The 19,628-nt window shown below is 34.7% G+C and overlaps 1 protein-coding gene and 1 long non-coding RNA gene across 30 annotated transcripts in view; one reads left to right on the forward strand and one right to left on the reverse strand.

The window, feature by feature from the left end:
• Nucleotides 1-17,844, forward strand: part of LOC107053450 — a 258,977-nt gene extending 241,133 nt beyond the window's left edge. The window contains exons 7-9 of the long non-coding RNA XR_003075262.2: nt 6,243-6,336; nt 13,840-13,911; nt 14,602-17,844. This is a non-coding gene — a long non-coding RNA (uncharacterized LOC107053450). The remainder of the gene's footprint in view (nt 1-6,242; nt 6,337-13,839; nt 13,912-14,601) is intronic.
• The window catches only part of FUT8 (fucosyltransferase 8), a 131,594-nt gene that overhangs the window by 12,073 nt on the left and 99,893 nt on the right, over nt 1-19,628 (reverse strand). For all 29 annotated transcript variants that reach the window (NM_001398159.1, NM_001398152.1, NM_001398161.1 and 26 more), the window contains 4 exons: nt 17,839-17,953; nt 9,274-9,511; nt 5,479-5,725; nt 3,545-3,721 (listed from right to left, as the gene is read on the reverse strand). In NM_001398159.1, coding sequence (NP_001385088.1) covers nt 3,545-3,721; nt 5,479-5,725; nt 9,274-9,511; nt 17,839-17,953 — 777 coding nt within the window. The remainder of the gene's footprint in view (nt 1-3,544; nt 3,722-5,478; nt 5,726-9,273; nt 9,512-17,838; nt 17,954-19,628) is intronic.

Raw genomic sequence — 19,628 nt, forward strand, 5'->3', positions numbered from 1 at the left:
CAGGTAAACTCTTGCTTCCTCCTACTTGCTTTCCCATCTGTAATGACAATTAATGTTATATGTGCATTGTAAGCTTTTGTGGATTCTTTTTTTCTTTTTAAACAGAACTCTGTCAATTCCTATTATAAGGACTCATAAGGTAAATGAATAATGAATAATAAGCTGTCACTCTTACTGACAGAGTCATCTATACACAGTATACATCCCTCAAACAGATGCATATGTAAACTAGAAAGGTATTGAATATGGTTCCTTAATACATCACATGCGTGTTCAACTGCAGTATTTTGAACACTGTATACCTTAAAGAAGATGCTGTCAATAACATAGACTAGAAATGCATTGTACCGGAAAATCCAGGAGTTTGTTATTGAAAGCCATTGATCAGCTACAGAACAAGCACTTTACAGCAACCCTAATACTTATCTATGACAAATATCATAACCTCTGCTTACCAGAAATTCTCAAGTGCTTTAATTCCATAATCATTACAGCTCGTCTCTAATCATCTTGTTCTACATCATCCTAAATCTGAAAACATATTTTTTTAAACCAAAAAAAGGCAAAAACACTCATAAATACTACAAACTGAGACTACTAACTCTACTACCTTTGTTACCATACTTGTATTGTGCAGATATCTGACAGCAAGCCAGAATAGTACTGTTTTCATGATTATAAATAGTTTGAAATACTTCTCTTGACATAAAGAACATACTTGTATGTATGTTGGCAGGATTTTTCATTATTTAAATTCCAACATTGTTTGATGGACAATCACTCTCAAGTAAAGACAGAATTTCTAGTACTTCATAACACTTCTGTACCCAATAATAAATCCAATGTAAGTTACTTAACTACAACGGGACAGTTGCTTCTATGAAAGCAGTGTGACTAGAACTTTATTTGGTTGTTTTTTGTGTGTGTCAAGTGTAAAGTAATTAGTTTTCTTCTCAGGAATAGAAAAAAAAAAGGTTCATTATTCCCAAAACTTGACATTAACCTGAGTTCAGTTATCCTTAAATGATGAAATATCAAACTGGATCCTACCTGTATCGCAGGAGGTTTCAAACACCTTCTACTCTACTGTCAACAGCTGTTGGGTGCAAGCAACATGTAACGTACACATTGAACTATCAAAATCTGTTATGTTGAATAGAATTGTTTTATTAAGTGTCGTGGTTTTATGATTTTTATTATCAGTAATCCACATCATAACTTCATGTAATGCACTGGGAGTTAAAGAGTTAATGCTCCAGTTCTGTGGATTATCGATACTTCCAGGTACCTGGTTTTCAGAAGTGAAGAACTACAAATCCCATAAGACTTCACTGTTCCGTTTCCACTTTCCCTTTAGAGGGAAAGATAAAAATGCTCACAAGTCACAAGACCGACCCCTTTTCCCTTCTTTTACTGCTCATCTCTGTGGCTTGTATTCCCTAGGTTTCTCACCTTCAGCATTAGAGTAAGGCCTTTGGTATTGGACACCTTCTCTTTCTCTCACATTTTACTTATTAGCTTCAATTCTAATTATATTGTATTATCTCAAATTTCGCTATCATATTTAGCAAGTTAGTTTTATTCCCTTAGTTCATTGCTGCTGTTCCATTTTTTAGGCCCATCCCCCTACGTTTTACCTACTCCCCTTCCCCGTCTTGGGGTAGAGGTCTGTGGGTCCCTCCATCCCATTAGTCAGAGAATTTGGGCCAAACCAGCCCCAAAACTATTAAGTCAAAATTCTCCTGTAAGATTTTGTATCTGCAGACTGGGGTGATATGTGTACATTGTTAATGTACCTTATTCACAGAGTTAAAGCCTACAGTGGTAAGGATTCAAAAGTTAAAAACGGGGGAAAAAAAGGCCTAAGATTGTCAATGAAATATCAAATTTGTTATTCTACAAACAGTAATTAAAGTCATTTAGGACCATGTAATTCATTAAATATTACAACCTAAATTTTGTATTACCTGTCTTTTCATTGTTCAGATGTGCACTTTAAATGTTATGTTACCCTAATTGTTCCTGCTACTGTTCTCGTCTCTACATAAGAAAAAAAAATGATGGATTAGATTTCCATCATCTGTGGCATTGTATGTTTTGTTTATTTTTTTCAAAACTCCCTAACTTTAAACAGCAGCTTTCTACAGGTATAGAAGTAAAATAGAAATCGCACAATTGAAATATACAGGTTTGCAAGGCTGCAAATAATTCCTGTTAGAAAATAACAGTTTTCTGTTAGCTTGTATATACAAAGAAAATCCAGTATGTTAACTTACGTATTTTTCCAACCACGGTACCAAGTTCAAAAATTGCCATTCTCATGCTACCTTTGTCTTATAAAAGTTTTCATTCCCTTGCTTACTAGAAAAATCCATTCTTTTGCTCACAGGACAAAGTTTTGGAAGTAGGAAGTAGAGCTATTTGTATACGGACAAACAAACAGCACTCAAAATGACAATATACTAACTTGCACTGCAACTCTGAAGCAAATATATATAAATTTAATGCACCAGAAGTACTTATCCTAGTTTCCAGTTAGGGGAATAAGCATTTGTGAAATTGTTTATATGCCATGAACACCCGAAGGAATGTTATTCGTCCTTACGCACCTGCTTTCTTGTATTCAACAGAAGTTTTTACCAAGTCAGCAAAATGTAGCAAACTATGCAACTTAACAAGTTTGTTTAGGAAAACCAGCCACATTAGGAGTAAATGAATGCATACATGCACTCATGGGTTTGAACAGTTACATTTGCTATAAGAGCTAGGGATATCATATAGCCAGGAAAAGTTTGTTACAGCCATGTTCTAGAGGGCTATTAACAAAGAGCAATAAAGAGACCAAGGCAATGACACAGACCAAGAAACCCACATCCATGAATAAATGTAAGGTTTGTCCTTTATGTGTAGAATGAAAAAAAAACACCATCTTTTACATAGTGTGTGTGTGTGCACATGTGTGTGTGTATATATATATGTTTTTTTTTGTTTGTTTGTTTGTTTTTTTTTTAAGTCATCAGAACTTTTTCAACTAACTTTTAAAACATTTCTCTGGCAACTAGAATCATAGAATCAAGGAATATCCCAAGTTGGACTCAGTGATCTTCAAGGGTCACTTCCAAGTCACGGACCAATTACAAACAAAAAGGTAGTGTTTGGACAGGTGAAACTATTTAGCACATTAACTAGTTGGTAACTTTATTTTTAAATAGCTTGTTTTTAATATGCATATTCTATTAGAAGCTTAGTGTGTTTATATTATTCATATTTTTACTTCTTTAGAGATTTGGGTTGTTTTTATATAGTCACAGATATCACTAAACTCTTCTAGAACTAAGCTTTAAATGCATGCATACTTGGGAGGAAAAAAAAAACATCCATAAGAAGAAATTTTAAGAGAAAAATCAAAAGCACAGGAACTTGAAATTCTTTACTGCATAAAAGATCATAAAACAATAATATCAAGACCTGCGCCCACAATAGCCAGAAACTGTGAATAGTAATTAGAAGGAACAAACTGCAATATAATCATAGTTCATCTTACTTGGATTTGGCTTCTTGCAATAATGAAGGGTCATCTGTAGCCAAATATACTCTCTTTTTATCAACATGCATTCTACGAGCAAGAAGTTCAAACCGCTCTTCAACATGCACCATATATTCTTCAATGGGATGAAATGCTGCCTCTGTTCCTACTTTGTCTGTCCTCCGAACATGAACACTGGAAAAGGACAGAAACTAGGAATTCAGTATATAAACACAACACCTACTTAAGCAAGTGAAATGTTAACTTTAAATTTCATGCCTATGCTGCAAATTGAATCTGTACATAAAACAAGGAATGATTAGAAGTCATTGATATCCATCAAGACGTGCTGACTTGAGAAATTAACTGCAAAATCTGAAACATATATCAGACTTTTTAACAACATGAAGTGTACTGTCAGCCTCCTCTTGAACATAATATAGGAAAGCAGCTCTGAAAGTTATGCCTCCTAATTTAATGCGTTGGCCCACAGTACCTGAGGCAGATGCTGGTGGTATGGCAGTAGGGGCTGAACCTTCCCACCATTATTTCATTATACGTTGTTGCTGTGAATCGGATGGCAGCAGAGGGGCAGTCTGACAAAATGGCATCCGACATGGAAGCACATACGAAGCAAATCTGTGTTACTGAATTCCTCCCCACAGAAAAAATTGCACCCACTGACACTCATCGATGCTTGCTGAATGTTTATAGTGACCAAACAGTGAACACAAACACAGTGAGGTAGTGGGTGATGCATTTCAGCAGTGGCAACAGTGGCAGTGGGTCATCTCTGCTGGCTCAGATTTGTATGGAAGTAGCATGCAGGTTTTTGTTCATCACTGGGACATAGCTAATGGTGGTGAATATGTTGAAAACTACTGTGTTGTAGCTGAGAATTTGCTCTATCAAATAATGTTAACATGTCCTTTTTATCTGTTGTAGTTTCCTTGGAAATAAATACAGGGCATTAATTTTGGAGCAACCTATCTTATAAGGAAGGCAGGGAGTAACCAAAAGGAAAAAAAAAATGGAGGTTCAATTAAAACATACTGAGTATTCCTTATCAGCAGAAATTATCAAGTGTACTGCTTTCTTATTACATAAGCAAATAAGCAAAATAGGAATATTTGCATCATAGGTATACTGGGACACCACAATAAGACAGGGTTTGAATGAAGGTAGTTAAAATACATCTTCTTCCTAGTCTTGAAATCTAACTAGTCTTGAGATCTGCCAGTAGAGAAGTGGCCTACCAGGTCAATGGTCAAAAGCCAGTTAAAGAACTAACATTTGGACAGAACTACTATATACTAGAAAAAGAAAGATGAAGGATTGAAAGAAAAATACAGTAAAGGAAGCAGCAGCAAAAACTGTCACATCACAAAACAGTAAAAACCTTTCTTCCACAAGCTGTTCTTCACTGCACATAGGTACTTTCCTGCTCCCTACAGCTCCCCATACAGTTCTTTCAAATCCATAGATGCTGCTAACAATGAAAGCATCAGCAGAAAAGATGCACACCATGCTCTACTGCAGCCTACAAAAAAATTAGTGGATTGTGGCATGCAAAATGTACACTTTTTCCCTCAATAATAAAGGTTATGATCACTTTAAAAGACGACCAAAAAAAGTGTCTGGAATACAAACAAGGCAATTAATGAATGTAATTCAATGTTACATTTCTAGATATCAAAGGACATTTAATTCTTCTATAGAACTTACATCTATTTCTAACTACAGGACAAGAAGTATGCTTGATGAAAATGAATACCTGTGATCAATTTGTATTATACGCAGTTTACCAATAATAGTAACTTAGTCTAAAAAGTACCCCTCTACTCCCTTCAAAATACTTCAGGCTCTTGGAACACCATTATAAGAAAAAATTTATGAATAGGAATCATTGTATACACATATTAATGCACAGACAAAGAAAACTAAATACCCACCCAATCACAGGATGCTTGAAACCAAGTTTCCTTGTGGCTTCCTCTATTTCTTTTTCTAGCCAAGGCTGTGGACGAATCAAGTATTTGACAAACTGTGAGACCCACCATACCGCAGGATCCCCATGTACACGAATTAGCCTATCAGCCAGGTCTTCGGGAACAGCCAATGGTAAATAAGGTGGCCGTGGATGTAAACTGTCAACAATAGGGAGCTCCACCACCTGTACATCCTTATCATTAGCCTCACCTGTATTAAAATACATACCAGGTTAAGTCAGATAGTTTACTAATTAATAAGCTTTATCATTGCCTTGTAACATCCCAAACATATCAGATAAACAAAAGCTTCGATTTCAAAAACATCACCAAATCCTTTTTCTACCGTTACCAGAATAGAATTTAAAAAAAAAAATTAAAAAAAAATTATAGGCTAGATTTATAAACTGAAATTATCTATTCTACTAGAACAATGTTGATGGCCTTTGAATTCATAGCAGCTGGCAATCAGTAAAACCTAAGAAGTGTTTCTGTTCACATATTCATACCTGGCTTTCCTTTTTAGTATGACCAGAGCATTACTGTGGAGAGAGGTTTACTTGAATGTAACTTGCTAACTAAAATGCTTAAATTCAGTTGCTTGTTTAAGACAAAAGTAGAGAAATTGTTTAAGGCCGAAGAAACTGTTAACAACTACATAGTCCTACTCTTTTTTTTTGTATGCAACTTTCACTGACCTTCAGCTTTTTGAATACATTTTATTACAGTAAATCCCAGCTTTTCTAACATCAATTGGAACCACTGAATTTGCTATTCTACTGACAGCGACAATTCTTGTCTTGAACAACTTAAGCAATGAAGGTAAGCAGCAAACTAAGTAAATCAAGGAAAACAACCAAGCACTACAGACATGTGATTTACTTACAAGTAAGAATTTGTTATCTTTTAAATACCAACTAAAGCAGAACATACAGATGTTTTAGATGGGACTTTCACTCAAGACTAGATTATCCTTATATGTGCCTAAATAACTAATCTTTATCCTCTGTCTTGAATTACACACATAAAGTTATTAGTGAGTTTGTATTCGAAAAATTATAGTTCAATGAATAATTGAAAGCTGATACTAACAACAAATGGGCAGCTCTGACATTCTTCCCCTCTAGGCAGCCCTGCCTTCAAACAATTCATCCATAAAAATTACACCTAGAGGCTATAAAGACAATATTCAAATGAAGCTGCAGGAAACTTTGCTTCAGGTTTCCTATTTCAATTCATGATTCATCTTAATGGTTTGGAGGTCTTATGGGAGAACATACCATTAATTAAGCATGTAAATTGCATTGTCCATCATGTAATGCAGAAATAACTTCTAATTCTACTGTGACCTGTTCTTAATCTGATTTAATCTGTTTTTCTTCTTCTGTTTATTGTTCCTTTCTTTATTACTTAAAAAAAACTAACACCCCAGTTAGTTTATAACCCTTCTTCAACTTATTATTGGAGACTGCAACCAGGATGTCACAAATCAGCAAGTAAAAATGAGAAAGAGGTCTAAACTTTTTTCAGCATGTTGCAGCGATAACATAAAACTGTGACTTGGCAATTCAAAATAGTATTGCTCAAAACATCCTTTCAAGATATTTTTAGCTTTGAGTCTTACAAAAGAGACGCAGACACCTGGGATGCCCATAGTCATCAATATTCATAGAAATAGTTAAAAACTAGCATCCAGGGATTCCTACATAACTTAGGAATTACACTGTTAATCCAAAAAATAATTTCCAAAGTTTATTACTATGAAGTATTTATACAGCACTTAATATTATGAAATGCTGGAACACACCAAACATTTCCCAAGATAGAAAGACAGACGTAGTGAAAGAAATAACTTTTTCCTCTTTCCAGCACTGATGTTAACTTCTAATCCCAGTGACTAGCTCAGAGTTCTCTTGAAACAGTGAAACCATGTGCATGTCAGAAATGAAGTGGAATATTTCTTGTGACTCTAGGATAAAGGCACCAGACTTGAATATTTGACCATTCTTGCTGATACATAACCTTAAGCATCATTCAAAATCTATAGATAAGGTATCTGTCAACAACAACAACAACAAAAAGAACAAACACAGAGGAAAGAATAATTTCTGTCAACTCCGGATCTAAAAGCTGTGATTGTTAGTCCAAAGAGTAAACTGCATATAGCCATTACGGCACTGGGGTAGTACTGGTCTGAGGATGTCATGCTGTATCACCTGCATTTCTGGAGAGAAAACTATATGCTACGGAAACATCTCATTACTGATGGATGTAGTCTATACAATTCCCAACATTTTCCAGATGTCCCAATGACATTAAAGCCACTTCTACTGCCTCCAACTACCTCCTTAATGATATACTGGACAGAGAGTAAAGAAAAATGGTCTGACATTCCCTTATTGAATCTATAGGCCCAACTAATCTTAACAATCAACAGTATCAGTCATCCATCCTTAAGCAGAGTTACTGAGCCAAAATTCCTTTCTGGAGTAAGAAGATCATGCCATATGCTAAACCAGTGCCAATAAATAAAATGGCTATAACCAGAAATGCAGCACAGCATCTCTCTTATTGTTTCACACTCTTAATTGTTTTTGTCCATAGCTTAACCCATCCTCACCCCATTGTTAGAGTATCTATTCATCTCATAATTACTACATGGCCTATAGTTGTTATTAATATGACATTACAAAAACTGAAATTCTACTACTAACACTTTTTTTCCCCCACAATGAAGACACATCTCTAAATTTACCTATTTTTAATATGAAGAGTCAGTTATACTCTTACAATCAACTACGTTTTCCTGCACTTACTCAAATCATTATAAATTACTATTTTAACACCATTTGGAGGGGGAGTCTATAAAATGCAGTTTTAAAACCTCACAATTGTTCACATAAAAGTTAACTGTGCTGAAAAAATAGTATAGAAATTCTTTCTAGTGTTTAGCATGAATTCAGAGGAAAATGCCAGTCATCTACACAGTTACTCATTTTGACAAATACCCAGAAACTGTTTTAAATATGTAGGAAAAACTATAAAACTATGCTGATGGTTCTTTAGTCTCTTATGTTGACAGGAAAAATTTCATTAAAATGAATGCTCAGTTTTCTTTGCGATAAAGTTATCTGATCTTCCAAACATGAATGCCCATCTGAATATTTGTTCTTTTCCAGCAAAATGGTTCAGTCCAGAATAAGAATGGATCAACGTATTGATCTACAAATAGCAAGGCCTTTAACTTTGCTATTACTTTTACAATTTGAAGTTTGAGTCAGTTTAGTTTATATTAAAACGTATTTCTATATGCTTTTGTGTGTGTGTGTGTGTGTGTGTGTGTGTGTGTGAATTCCCACTGAATACCATTTTCTTCATATTTATGTTGTTTTTATACTTCAGACATGCTTTATTATTTTAAAGTTTATCAACAACAGCTTCTACTTACATTTCAATTTCCACAAAAGTTGAATTCATATCTGGCTCATAACACAGTGGCAGACTGATGGAGAATTATATTTAAAATCTGAAATTTGTATTAAGAAATCTCTGCCAAAGCATTAGTGTCCTCTTAATAAGGATGTTATTTTTTCCAGTAGAATGAATAAAAAAAATTTAAACAATGTTTATGCATACAATTGCAGTCACATTTACTGTGGTGCACCTAACATTAAAGGAAGAGTTACCAGAATAGTCCTAAGTGATAGAATTCATAATAAATAAATAAATAGAAATTGAGTTAAGTTAGCTAAGTGTTACCTGACCAGTGTCCAGTGGTTGTACCAGATCTGTCAGTACAGGTCTCGCTTACAGGTCTAAATACAGTTTCCCAGCCACCGGTAGCATAGCGCCAATTCTGAGACTCTAAAATGAGTGTTCGCTGAGTGCCATAAGCAATCATGAAGCAGTAGACTACATGATGAAGCTGACAACCATAGCCACAGCCTTTGTTAATATTACAGACAAGTTTCTTAGCTTTGCTGCAGTCCTTCGGGTTCTGTAAATATGGATGAAAAAGTAAAGTTGAAGAGCAGACATACACAATGACATACATACTTTTTTTGTGAAAAACTGACAAATGTCATAAATCACACAAGTCATCCTGCTATAGTACATCTCATTAAAATGAATGAGCAAGCTTCAGCTCTGTGAAAATTTTATGTGAGTTTTTCACAGTGAACATGAACTGCTATTGAGCATACTACACTATCTTAATGTACAATAAAATATCTTCAATCGGTTTCTCACTTGTAAATCTGATGGAAGAAGCTAATACTTGTACTCAGAATTTACATACAACTAACATGATTCTCTAATATTCGTACACACCACTGACATATAACCAACATAGTTCTCAATGTTGGAATGGTCTTCTTTTGGCATTCTTCCAAGTTTGTTTGTTCTCTTTCAATGTCTATGCATTACATTAAAAAAAAAAATTCTCAATTCACCTGGCTACAGAATAAAACATTTATTGTTGGACTGCTTCCCAGACTAATTCACTACACACCACATACAGAATACAAAACAGATAGCTGAATCGATTGATAAAAGATAGTACACAGTATCAATAAAATAATATACTACACTTCCAAACATGCATGGGATGTCAGTGCTAAGTATATTTAAATATATTAACTGTTAAATATTCTTAGATATTTGAATGAGATGGCAACAAAATCTATGCAAGTTTTCCTTTCTGTAAAACAGATTTCTGTACATATTCACCCCTGCATTCTCTCAACATATTTCTACATTCCAAAAAGTTTTTTTTTTTTTTTAATAAAATCTCTGGGATGTAAATTTAGTTTTCAATTAAACTGTGAGAATACTGATATTTGTAACATGAATAGAAACTTTCTTACACCAAACCATCTTTAAATAAAACTTTCTGTAATTCAAGCTTTACAACAAATCAGGTCTTTCCCACATTCAACAAGCAACTTTCAGAGAACAGTGATCTTAAAGATAATCCAAAGTTAGCAAAAAAAATAACCTGGGAATTCAACTGCGTGAAGGAATAGAAAACAATTCAGATCTGAAAAACAAACATCACCATCTTACTTTAGGATTTCATTTTCTCATTTTAGGAGAAAAGCATCTTGGGTGGCCCACTAAATGGATACAGTTGAACTCTCACTCAAATAAAGGCAATATGCCATTATCTCGCACCTTATAAGTGTTGGGAGACTCCAGCTCCTTCTTTCCCAAAGAAGTTGTACAGCAAATGCAAATGCCTTTGTATATCTAGCTTACAAGGAAAGTGGTAGACCCAGGTTTTCTCTACAAGAAATCTATCACCGTATTTTTTCTCATTACTTAACAACCTTTGTAATGAGGTACAACAGACCATTAGCAGTTACAAAAGTATGGCTGACATCTTTACTGCAGCTGGGAAATCATGTATTACATAGCAGCCCTCAAAACTGCATTAGTACTCACAGAAATAGTACTGTTTAGTCTTGGATTTAATTAACATTAATTGATTTGCCTGTTTGAAGGAATAACCTCAAATAGCTTCTTTTAAATACCTGACTTACGTTGCTACTTTCTCTTACTAAAAATAGCTCTCCTGAATTCATTTACTAATTATTTTATCTAAGATGTGCTAAACAGGAACCAAAAGCCTTTAAATAAAGTTATTTGAAGTTATTTCTATTATCTGTGATTCACCAAAAAAGGCTGGCACTACAAATCTTTATAAGAAGATCAATGAAACTGAAGTGAATCCCACACTATCATGATTGACCGTCTCAAATATTTAAGCCTTGTTAAATTCAACCTTAGCTCGGCAAGAGCAGCACAGTACAACTCCTTTAATTTTAGCCTGTCTTCTTAAAAACAGACTAGACTGTTGTACCCTACTTGCTTTCTCCAAGGTAAGATTTTGCAGACATTTGTACATCATATGTCCTTCTCAGTTCTCTTATACTGAAATCTACACCTATTTAGCCTTAGTTCTTGGAACTATCCATTTCATACATTTGATCATCCTCTTCAGGTTTTCTAGCCCTATTACATCCCTCCTGACACTACAGGACTAGAACTGTACAGAATATCCATAATGCAGATATTGCTGAACACAAACTATATTTTCACAGAATTATCTACAACTCCAAAATCTTGTTACTCAATGGTATTATAATCTGTATATGTTAATAATTGCCTTCTCTCTTCTACATAACTGAAAATTCAGTGCCGGTGTCTGTAATCTACAGTTTTATTATCCCATAAGAAATGGCATAATTGGATTGTGACCTAACAGAACAAAATGCTTCTGCATGCTTCAGTCTCAGAATTTTCAGTACAGGGTTTGCAGAATACTCATGGTATTAAAGACAGATATCTGCAATAATTGGTCTAAAATACAACTATTTTTACCTCAAAAATTGAGGAAAAATATATCATTTATTATATTCTTATATAATTTATAAAAAATATAATTAAAACAACAGCAACAAAAGAAGAAAAAGGAAAAAAAAAAGAAAGAGACCTAACTCCTGGAAAGTATTAGTATAAATAAATAGAAAAACATGGAAAATCTTTTGATGGAAATTATACCTATAGTGGGAAATGGACACCACTGAATGGGTAGTTACTTTTCCCCTAAACAAACAGCAATATTTCAAATGGAATCACCAGCAAGAATGGTGAGAACAGAACAGATCGTGTTTCTAGTCACATATGTTTTATGTAAATCAAAAGACTAAATAGCTTTAATGACCTCTAGCACATTAATTCTACCACGAGTTCATTTATTGTTTCTTATTCCTGATGAATGACTGAGTAAAACAAGCAAAACAAAAACACAGTCCAATAGATTTGTAAATCAATGAAGGACAATGAAAAACTACAGTGTTTTCTTATTGTAATGTGGCTCCAAAACTGGAGTTTCTTGTATTTTTACATTCAGATTATTGGCATACAACAATAGCAGTAAAAGTCAACTAAAATCACAGGGGTCAGAAAGGATCTCAAGATTATGAAGTCCTACTCTGCTGCTAAAGCAGGTTCCCTAGTTGTTACATGGGAAAGCATCCAAGTGGGTTTTGAATACCTCCAGAGAAGGAGATCCCACAACCTCCCTGGGCAGCCTGTTCCAGTGCTGTCACTCCTAAAGTAAAAAAAAAAAAAAAAAAAAAAGTTTTTCCTCATGTGCAGAAGAAACTTTCTGTGTTCAAGTTTGTGCCTATTGCCCTTTGTTCTGTCACTAAGCCTGGCCCGTTCACTTGACACTCATCCTTTGAACTTGTATAAGATCCCCTCTCAGTCTTCCCTAGGCTGAACAGTCCCAAGTCTCTTAGCCTTTTCTTACAAAGGAGATGCTCCAGGTCCCTAAACATCTTTTTAGTGCTTCATTGAACTCTCCCTAGAAGTTCCCTGCCATTCTTGAACTGGGGATCTCACAAATGGACACAGTACTCCAGACACGGCCTCACAAGGGCAGAGAAGAAGGGGGAAAAACAATCTCCTTCAACCCACCAGCAAAACTATTTTTAATGCTTCCCAGGATACCATTGGATATCTTGTCCACAAGGGCACACTGCTGGCTTACAGTCAACATGTTGGTCACCATCAAAATTATTAGAAGTATGATAATTTGAAATACATCTATTCTATGAAACCAAATGTACCTAATAATTAATCTGACTGGTGCAGAATAAATTGCTTTTGTTATTAAACTCTCTAAACCTCTTAAAACAGAGTAGACACACACAATAGATATATAAAATTGTATTGTGCTAACTCTCAATCACAGCCAAAGAACTGTTTGGGAGAAAACTACTTAATATGAGTCAAAAGCATGCCAGGAACTGTTCTAATAATTTAATAAGAGTATAGAATACTATGTTCCAGGCCTGGGAACATTCCCTGCCATTGTTTGAGTAAAGTAAAAATAGTCTTAGGACTATTTCCTGGCTACCATCTTTTACTTCTCTCAGCACTCAAAGAACCCACAGGTTTTTTGATAGCATATTCAGAGTCAGCAGGATCAGACAGGAAAAATGTCAGAAGTGATGCTTCAATGCCTCATAACCTTCCACTGTTTTCAAAAGGGCAGTTAGTCACCAAAATATACCACAAATTAGCAAAAGTAAACACTGATATTTAACATACCTTCTATTGTAAGAAAAATGACAGTGTTATTTGTAATCTTCAAAGCTTAGGGAAATGTACTATCATCCATTAAATCAAGACAGTTAAAAGTAGAATAGTCAAGCACTCTGCCGCAGGTAATCTCGTAAACAATACAATGCTCATTAACAAAGGTGTGGATTTCTACATATATGTTTTCACTAAATGCTTTGTCCCTTATCGTTACAGTCTCCTAGAGGAGAGAGCCTCACTCAAATTTCAGTGAAAGTATCAACTTTGAGAGAATGACATCAAGAAAAGGTGCATCTCAGTTATCACAAACATACTTCACACAATCTTCTATTTCCTCTCTCTATGGTGGTACTTTTAACAGGTCCTTTACATACTGTCTACCTCTCAATACAGGAGGGAGAATGAGGGACGCAACAGAAATTTCTTTCATCTGCTGGAAGAAAATTACTACCACGTGCGTAGAGAGCCTTATCAGCTTCTAACATTCATTCCTCTAGCTTGCAGTTACTCTCCTACAATAAACACACTTCAGCTTGAGAAAAGCATCTCAGCATGCAAATAGCGAAGGCTCTCAACCCACTATATGCATTTTTTTTCTAGACTGTGTGTATATATATACACACACACACACAAATCAGCAGTGATCACATTTTGTAAACTGGTTATTACTGTGATACCATACTTTCAGATACTGAATTTACTAGGAAACCAACAAAGATGACAAAAGACATCTCAATAAACACTCAGATCATTTTCACTTTTGCTTGAAAGTATGGAAAAGATAGAAACAACTCAGTCCCTTGTGAAGGTATACCTTCACTAGAAGTCAGAAAAATTGGGCTGCTCTCTACTATTTTCTCTTTAATTCTTTGCTTTATTTTTAAATCTTTGTATTTTGCCCCAAAATATTAACTTCTAAAATGTCTGGATTGATTCATTTCTTAAGTTTTTGCTTTGTTTTCTTTTTTAATCTTACAGAGGAGGAATCAAATCCACTCTTCCATTGCTGTGTAATTAATTCAACAATCTGGCAAATATGCAGGAAAATGCAGATGAGCCTACAACATCCAATGGTAAAAATGGTTCAGTACACAACGAAAGAAATTTCTGTGCAACCACAAAAAAAAACCACTGATCACTCACTGAAAAAAAAGTCACATAACATATAATCCCTTATAAGTGTGACAGCAAACTAGAATCTGAGACAGAATCTACTTACATACTGCTCACAGAAGTCACTGTTCAGTGACTTCTTTAGATACAAATAGGATTGCCATTATCTCCTTTTAATTCTGTTGATTGCTAGTGAGTGGCACTGACTTGTTTACAATTAAATGAGTATATGAAGGTCAAATGATTGAAGTTAAATCAAATAAACTTGACACTGTGTCTATTAAAGAGAACTAGATGACATATCCAAGGTTTGCCAGTATTACGAATTCATAACCAAAAATCTTGACTGCAGCTATACTACTCAAACAAGCAAGTAGCACATGTGATCAGAAACATATCTCAGTTAAGCTTAAGAATATGGTCTTTTTCAAGAGTTTGCCTTGACAATTATCTAATCATACTTTCAACATTTCAAGATGAGACTATTAGAATGAATTGTGCCTAAGTCTATTTCTTAACATTGCTCAGAAACTAGAACTGTTTCTGACATTTTTCTTCTTTAATAAGTGAATTATCAAGATTCTAGGTAGCTGGTATAAATGTCAGAAAGCTTTCAAATAAACCTAAGGATGCTGATTCTTCCATGAGAAGACTGCAATAATACAACGTCTGCCAATTAAAGAAAGCCTCACTTTTCTCAGGACAGGGCTTCACGGACACATAGGACTGAAGAAAATGAATAAATAAATGCATAGAGGGAGAACATTTAGAGTTTTTTCTTCCCCACGCTGGAATTTTATTTTGTCTTTATTTCAAACTAGCTTAAAATTTATCTACACAAATAGCATCTTACAACAGCCATTTGTTTCTCCTGAGTGGAATAATTGGGAAAAGTCAAACTCAATTAGATTTGAACTATTGAAGCATCCAAGTTTATGCATGTCAAGACAGTTGTGAAAAGTACAACCCTTTGCACATATGCAGAGCACCCTGAGCCTCTTTGTTGCTGTTATTTTAAAATAAGTGCATTTATTAAGAACTGATGTTAACTTTAATGTAGGAAAGGGTAGAAAGAGAAAAAAAATAAGTTATACATTAAATCAACAATAACATTAAGAAATTCAGACATCTTAGAATAATTTTTCTTTGTATATATACATCCCCCCCCAGTTGAATGGTATGACTTTAGTAAACCATGAGCATTACAATTGATGATATTGACTACTTTAGTAATGTTTTTCACCTAACTTATATTTTCAACCTCCAAAGTTAAACAAAATGTCATTTTTGAATTTTTCAAATTAAAAGCAAAAAATATTCTGCTACTGGGAGATGGCACTGTGGAAACACAAACTTCCTGAAATAGATATATTTTTAAAAAGAGCAAGAAAATGAAATACTACTCTAATTGTTCGCTCGTTCTATCAAACTTCTAAAACACAGTATTATACTATACAGTACTATTGAAGCCCGTCTGACAACTTAAAGATCAGACTTCTATTACACATTCTTTTCAATAGCTTGATGATGAACATCTCTGAAAATACTTTCTTTTGCTTAAACATAAGCTCCTAGTTTTTTAAGTACTGCTAAGACTACAAGGAACAAGCTAAATGTAGCCTCATTAAATCAAATTTATGATAATACCATCCAAATGAAGCTGCAGTTATCACTATTCACAATCATTCAGCTAAATGATTTCCCAAGGAGATGTCCCAAAATAATACAGCTGTCACAGTTAAACATGTTCCAGCAACAAAGCCATACTGTACTGTGATTCTTCAACAAGAAAAAATTTTACTAGGATGCTCCACATCAAGTTTTTGGTTTATGAAATTGGGGAGATTGTTGATTTTTTTTTGTTTTTTTTTAAATATACAGTCATATAATTAGTAGAGGTGCATATCTGTATTTTCAGACCACAGACTGTTTTACATTCCATACTGACAGTCAGCACTACACTCTTCAAAGCCCTGAAATTCACACAGGTATTTTTAAACATAATTACCACAAAACACATCAACTTGTATTCAAAATGCACAGTCTCATACATTTCAGTCTGGGATCAATCACCTTACGCAATAGATATTTTAATCTTCAGAAGGACTCAAAAAACTTACGTCCATGTCATGGTTTTATGATTTTTGGTTATCAGTATTCCACATCATAACATCATGCAGTGTACAGGGAGTTAAAGAGCAGATGTTCTAGTTCCGGGTACTTGTCCAGAAGAGAAGAACTATGTTCCCCAGAAGACTGTTCGAATACTGTTATCATTCCTGCTCAGGTGAACAGGTAAGGCCTGTAGGTCACCTGACCTGGGTCTTCTTCTCGTCGTGCTCACTTTCAGATTGTCTCACTGCTGCTCCCGACTGCACACAAGGCTTCAGTATTAGTGTAAGGCCTTTAGCTCCTGGACAGTCCTTCTCTCAATTATATTTGATTTTATTAACAATTATATTGAATTGTATTGTATTATAGTGTGTTATCGTGCATTCTGATATTGTATTTAATAGATTAGTTTGGTTCTCCTCAGATCATTGCTGCTGTTTTTTTAATTATTCTTTTTTTGGGTTGGGGGAGGGGTCCCTGTTTCCCTTTTCTGGAGGCGCAGATTTTGAAAAAAAAAAACCCTCCGCTCCACTAGTCACAGAACCAGGCCAGACCAGCCCATAAACCATCAACAGTTCAGCTTAGCACATAGGCAAGCAGGATACGAGTTTGCACTCAGGTTTTTTGTTTGTTTGTTTGTTTTTAAGGCAGAGCAACGAGGATAAAAAGCAAAGAGAGATAGATGACATATATTTGAACGTTCCATTTCAAAGACTGTAGCTTCTCATAGATCTGATATACTTCTGCCCAGTTACAATTAGAAATGTAAGCAGCAATTTCATGTTATCCTCTCTTGCTTGAAATACTGCTCTCCCGTGTACACAAAATAATTTTGACATGTTTTCTTCTGTTGTATGAATTCCATTCATATATAATCATTCACTTCAAACTATAGTGTAACTATTATATTACAGAGATATAGTTATGAGCTCTATCAAAAGAATTCTTAATGCTTCCCTTGATTTAAAAAGCATACTCCACTCTCTTTACCTGTAAGTAAGTTATTCTCCTCTGTACGAGATCTGTTAGATCTTTGGCCTCTTTTTCTCGCCAATCTCCTGCTCCATCTGTTTGACTGAGGTAGTACAAGTCTGTCATTATTGACCTAAAAACAAAAATGGGAAACAATTGTAATATCACAACATAAAAGTATTAAATGAAATCAAAGAAAAATGAAAGTTATTTCAGTTATTGCCTCAAAAAACAATTTCCTCATTCTACCCCATAATTCAAACAGCAATCAAGAAAGACTGTGTTCTCCATTTAACATATGTTCCATAACCATAAATAATTATAGTTTTACACAGGAGATGGGCTACAAATAATAAAAACATCCTGAATCATTCTTATGGACACTAGAGAAGATGCTCTTTGAACATAGTGTGATCTACAGAAAGTCAACACTGTCATGTGACCACAAAACCTAACCTTATGATCTCATGTAAGTGGTATCAGGACATGTCCAGAATCTTTTATTTATACATATATTTACTCTTATAAAACTTTGAAGTAAACCAGGGACTAAGACAAAAATTCACAGGTGTTACAACACAAAAATCACGATAGGATACTGCCAATTTCATCACTTGGAATTAGAGACTTCCTTTGATTTTCTTGCTGTGAAACATGCATTCTTTAGGTTTACAGCTGTTATGTTCGTTTGAGCATGAGAGACCATGATTTTGGCTTAATAATACAGACCTAAAAAAGACATGGACAAATACCAATGACCAGGGTTAGTCTCTATACAGGGAGCTAATAGTAGGTGGACCAGCGATCAATAGGCCCAAGATAGGAAAACACATACAAAAGATGAGTCTGAACAGAATTAATAGAGGATACTGCAGGTGTTAAGACTGCAGAAAGATTTCAGATACTGGAGTTCCAGATATTTATTAAATCACATTTGGTCTTTCACTGTGTTTCTAACTAACAGCATAAATGGGTTGTTGCTATCTTTGCTTTCTATCACAAATTCAAATCTTGAAGATGCTCTAAGAGTATTTTGCTCCTAGAAAGCAAAATGGAGTACAGAATTAAAGAATCTGGATCTATGTTTCATCTGTGTTTGGTTGTAACAAAATAAATAAATAAATGGGTTAAGATATTTTAAAGGGCTAGACATTTATACTAGTCACATGACAAAAATCACACATGTTGGCACATAAGAGACTGTAGCTCATTAAATAAAAACCTCAGAGAACAACAACAAAAAATTAGACGAGTCACCAAATTGAAAGGATGCCAAACAATATTTATCAAAGCTCGGTCAGCTACCACAAAAGCCATGATAACAGCTCAAGGGAAATAGAAGGAATGAAACATGCTAACAACCATTTTCCAAACAAGAGAATGCCAACTTAGGATACAATCATGACAAGTAGTAGTTTAACCTGTACTTTTTCATTAACTCTATATCAAATAGCCTTTCCATTGTTAAGATGAAGCTAATCTCAAAGACTCTCTTCCCTCTAGCAACTATAAAAATATACTTGCAACAGACTATATTGTTTCTCCAGTAGAAGTAGTAATGAAATACCGGACTAAAACATCTGCCAAGACCAGCATCCTGAGGGAGAAAATCTTCACAATCCAAGGACACAACTAAGAAATAACGATTAAGGCATCAGACAGTAGAAGCACTATCATGTTAGTAATAGACCATTTGCACAACAGCATTAAGGTTAACAAGGGATTCCAATACTACTTAGCTTGAGTCACAGAAACTGTCTTGAAGTCTATCATCTCTACAAAAGCAAGTCTTCCTATTACACAAGATC

The sequence above is a fragment of the Gallus gallus genome, chromosome 5, assembly GCF_016699485.2.
Source record: "Gallus gallus isolate bGalGal1 chromosome 5, bGalGal1.mat.broiler.GRCg7b, whole genome shotgun sequence".
Classification (NCBI taxonomy): Eukaryota; Metazoa; Chordata; class Aves; order Galliformes; family Phasianidae; genus Gallus; species Gallus gallus.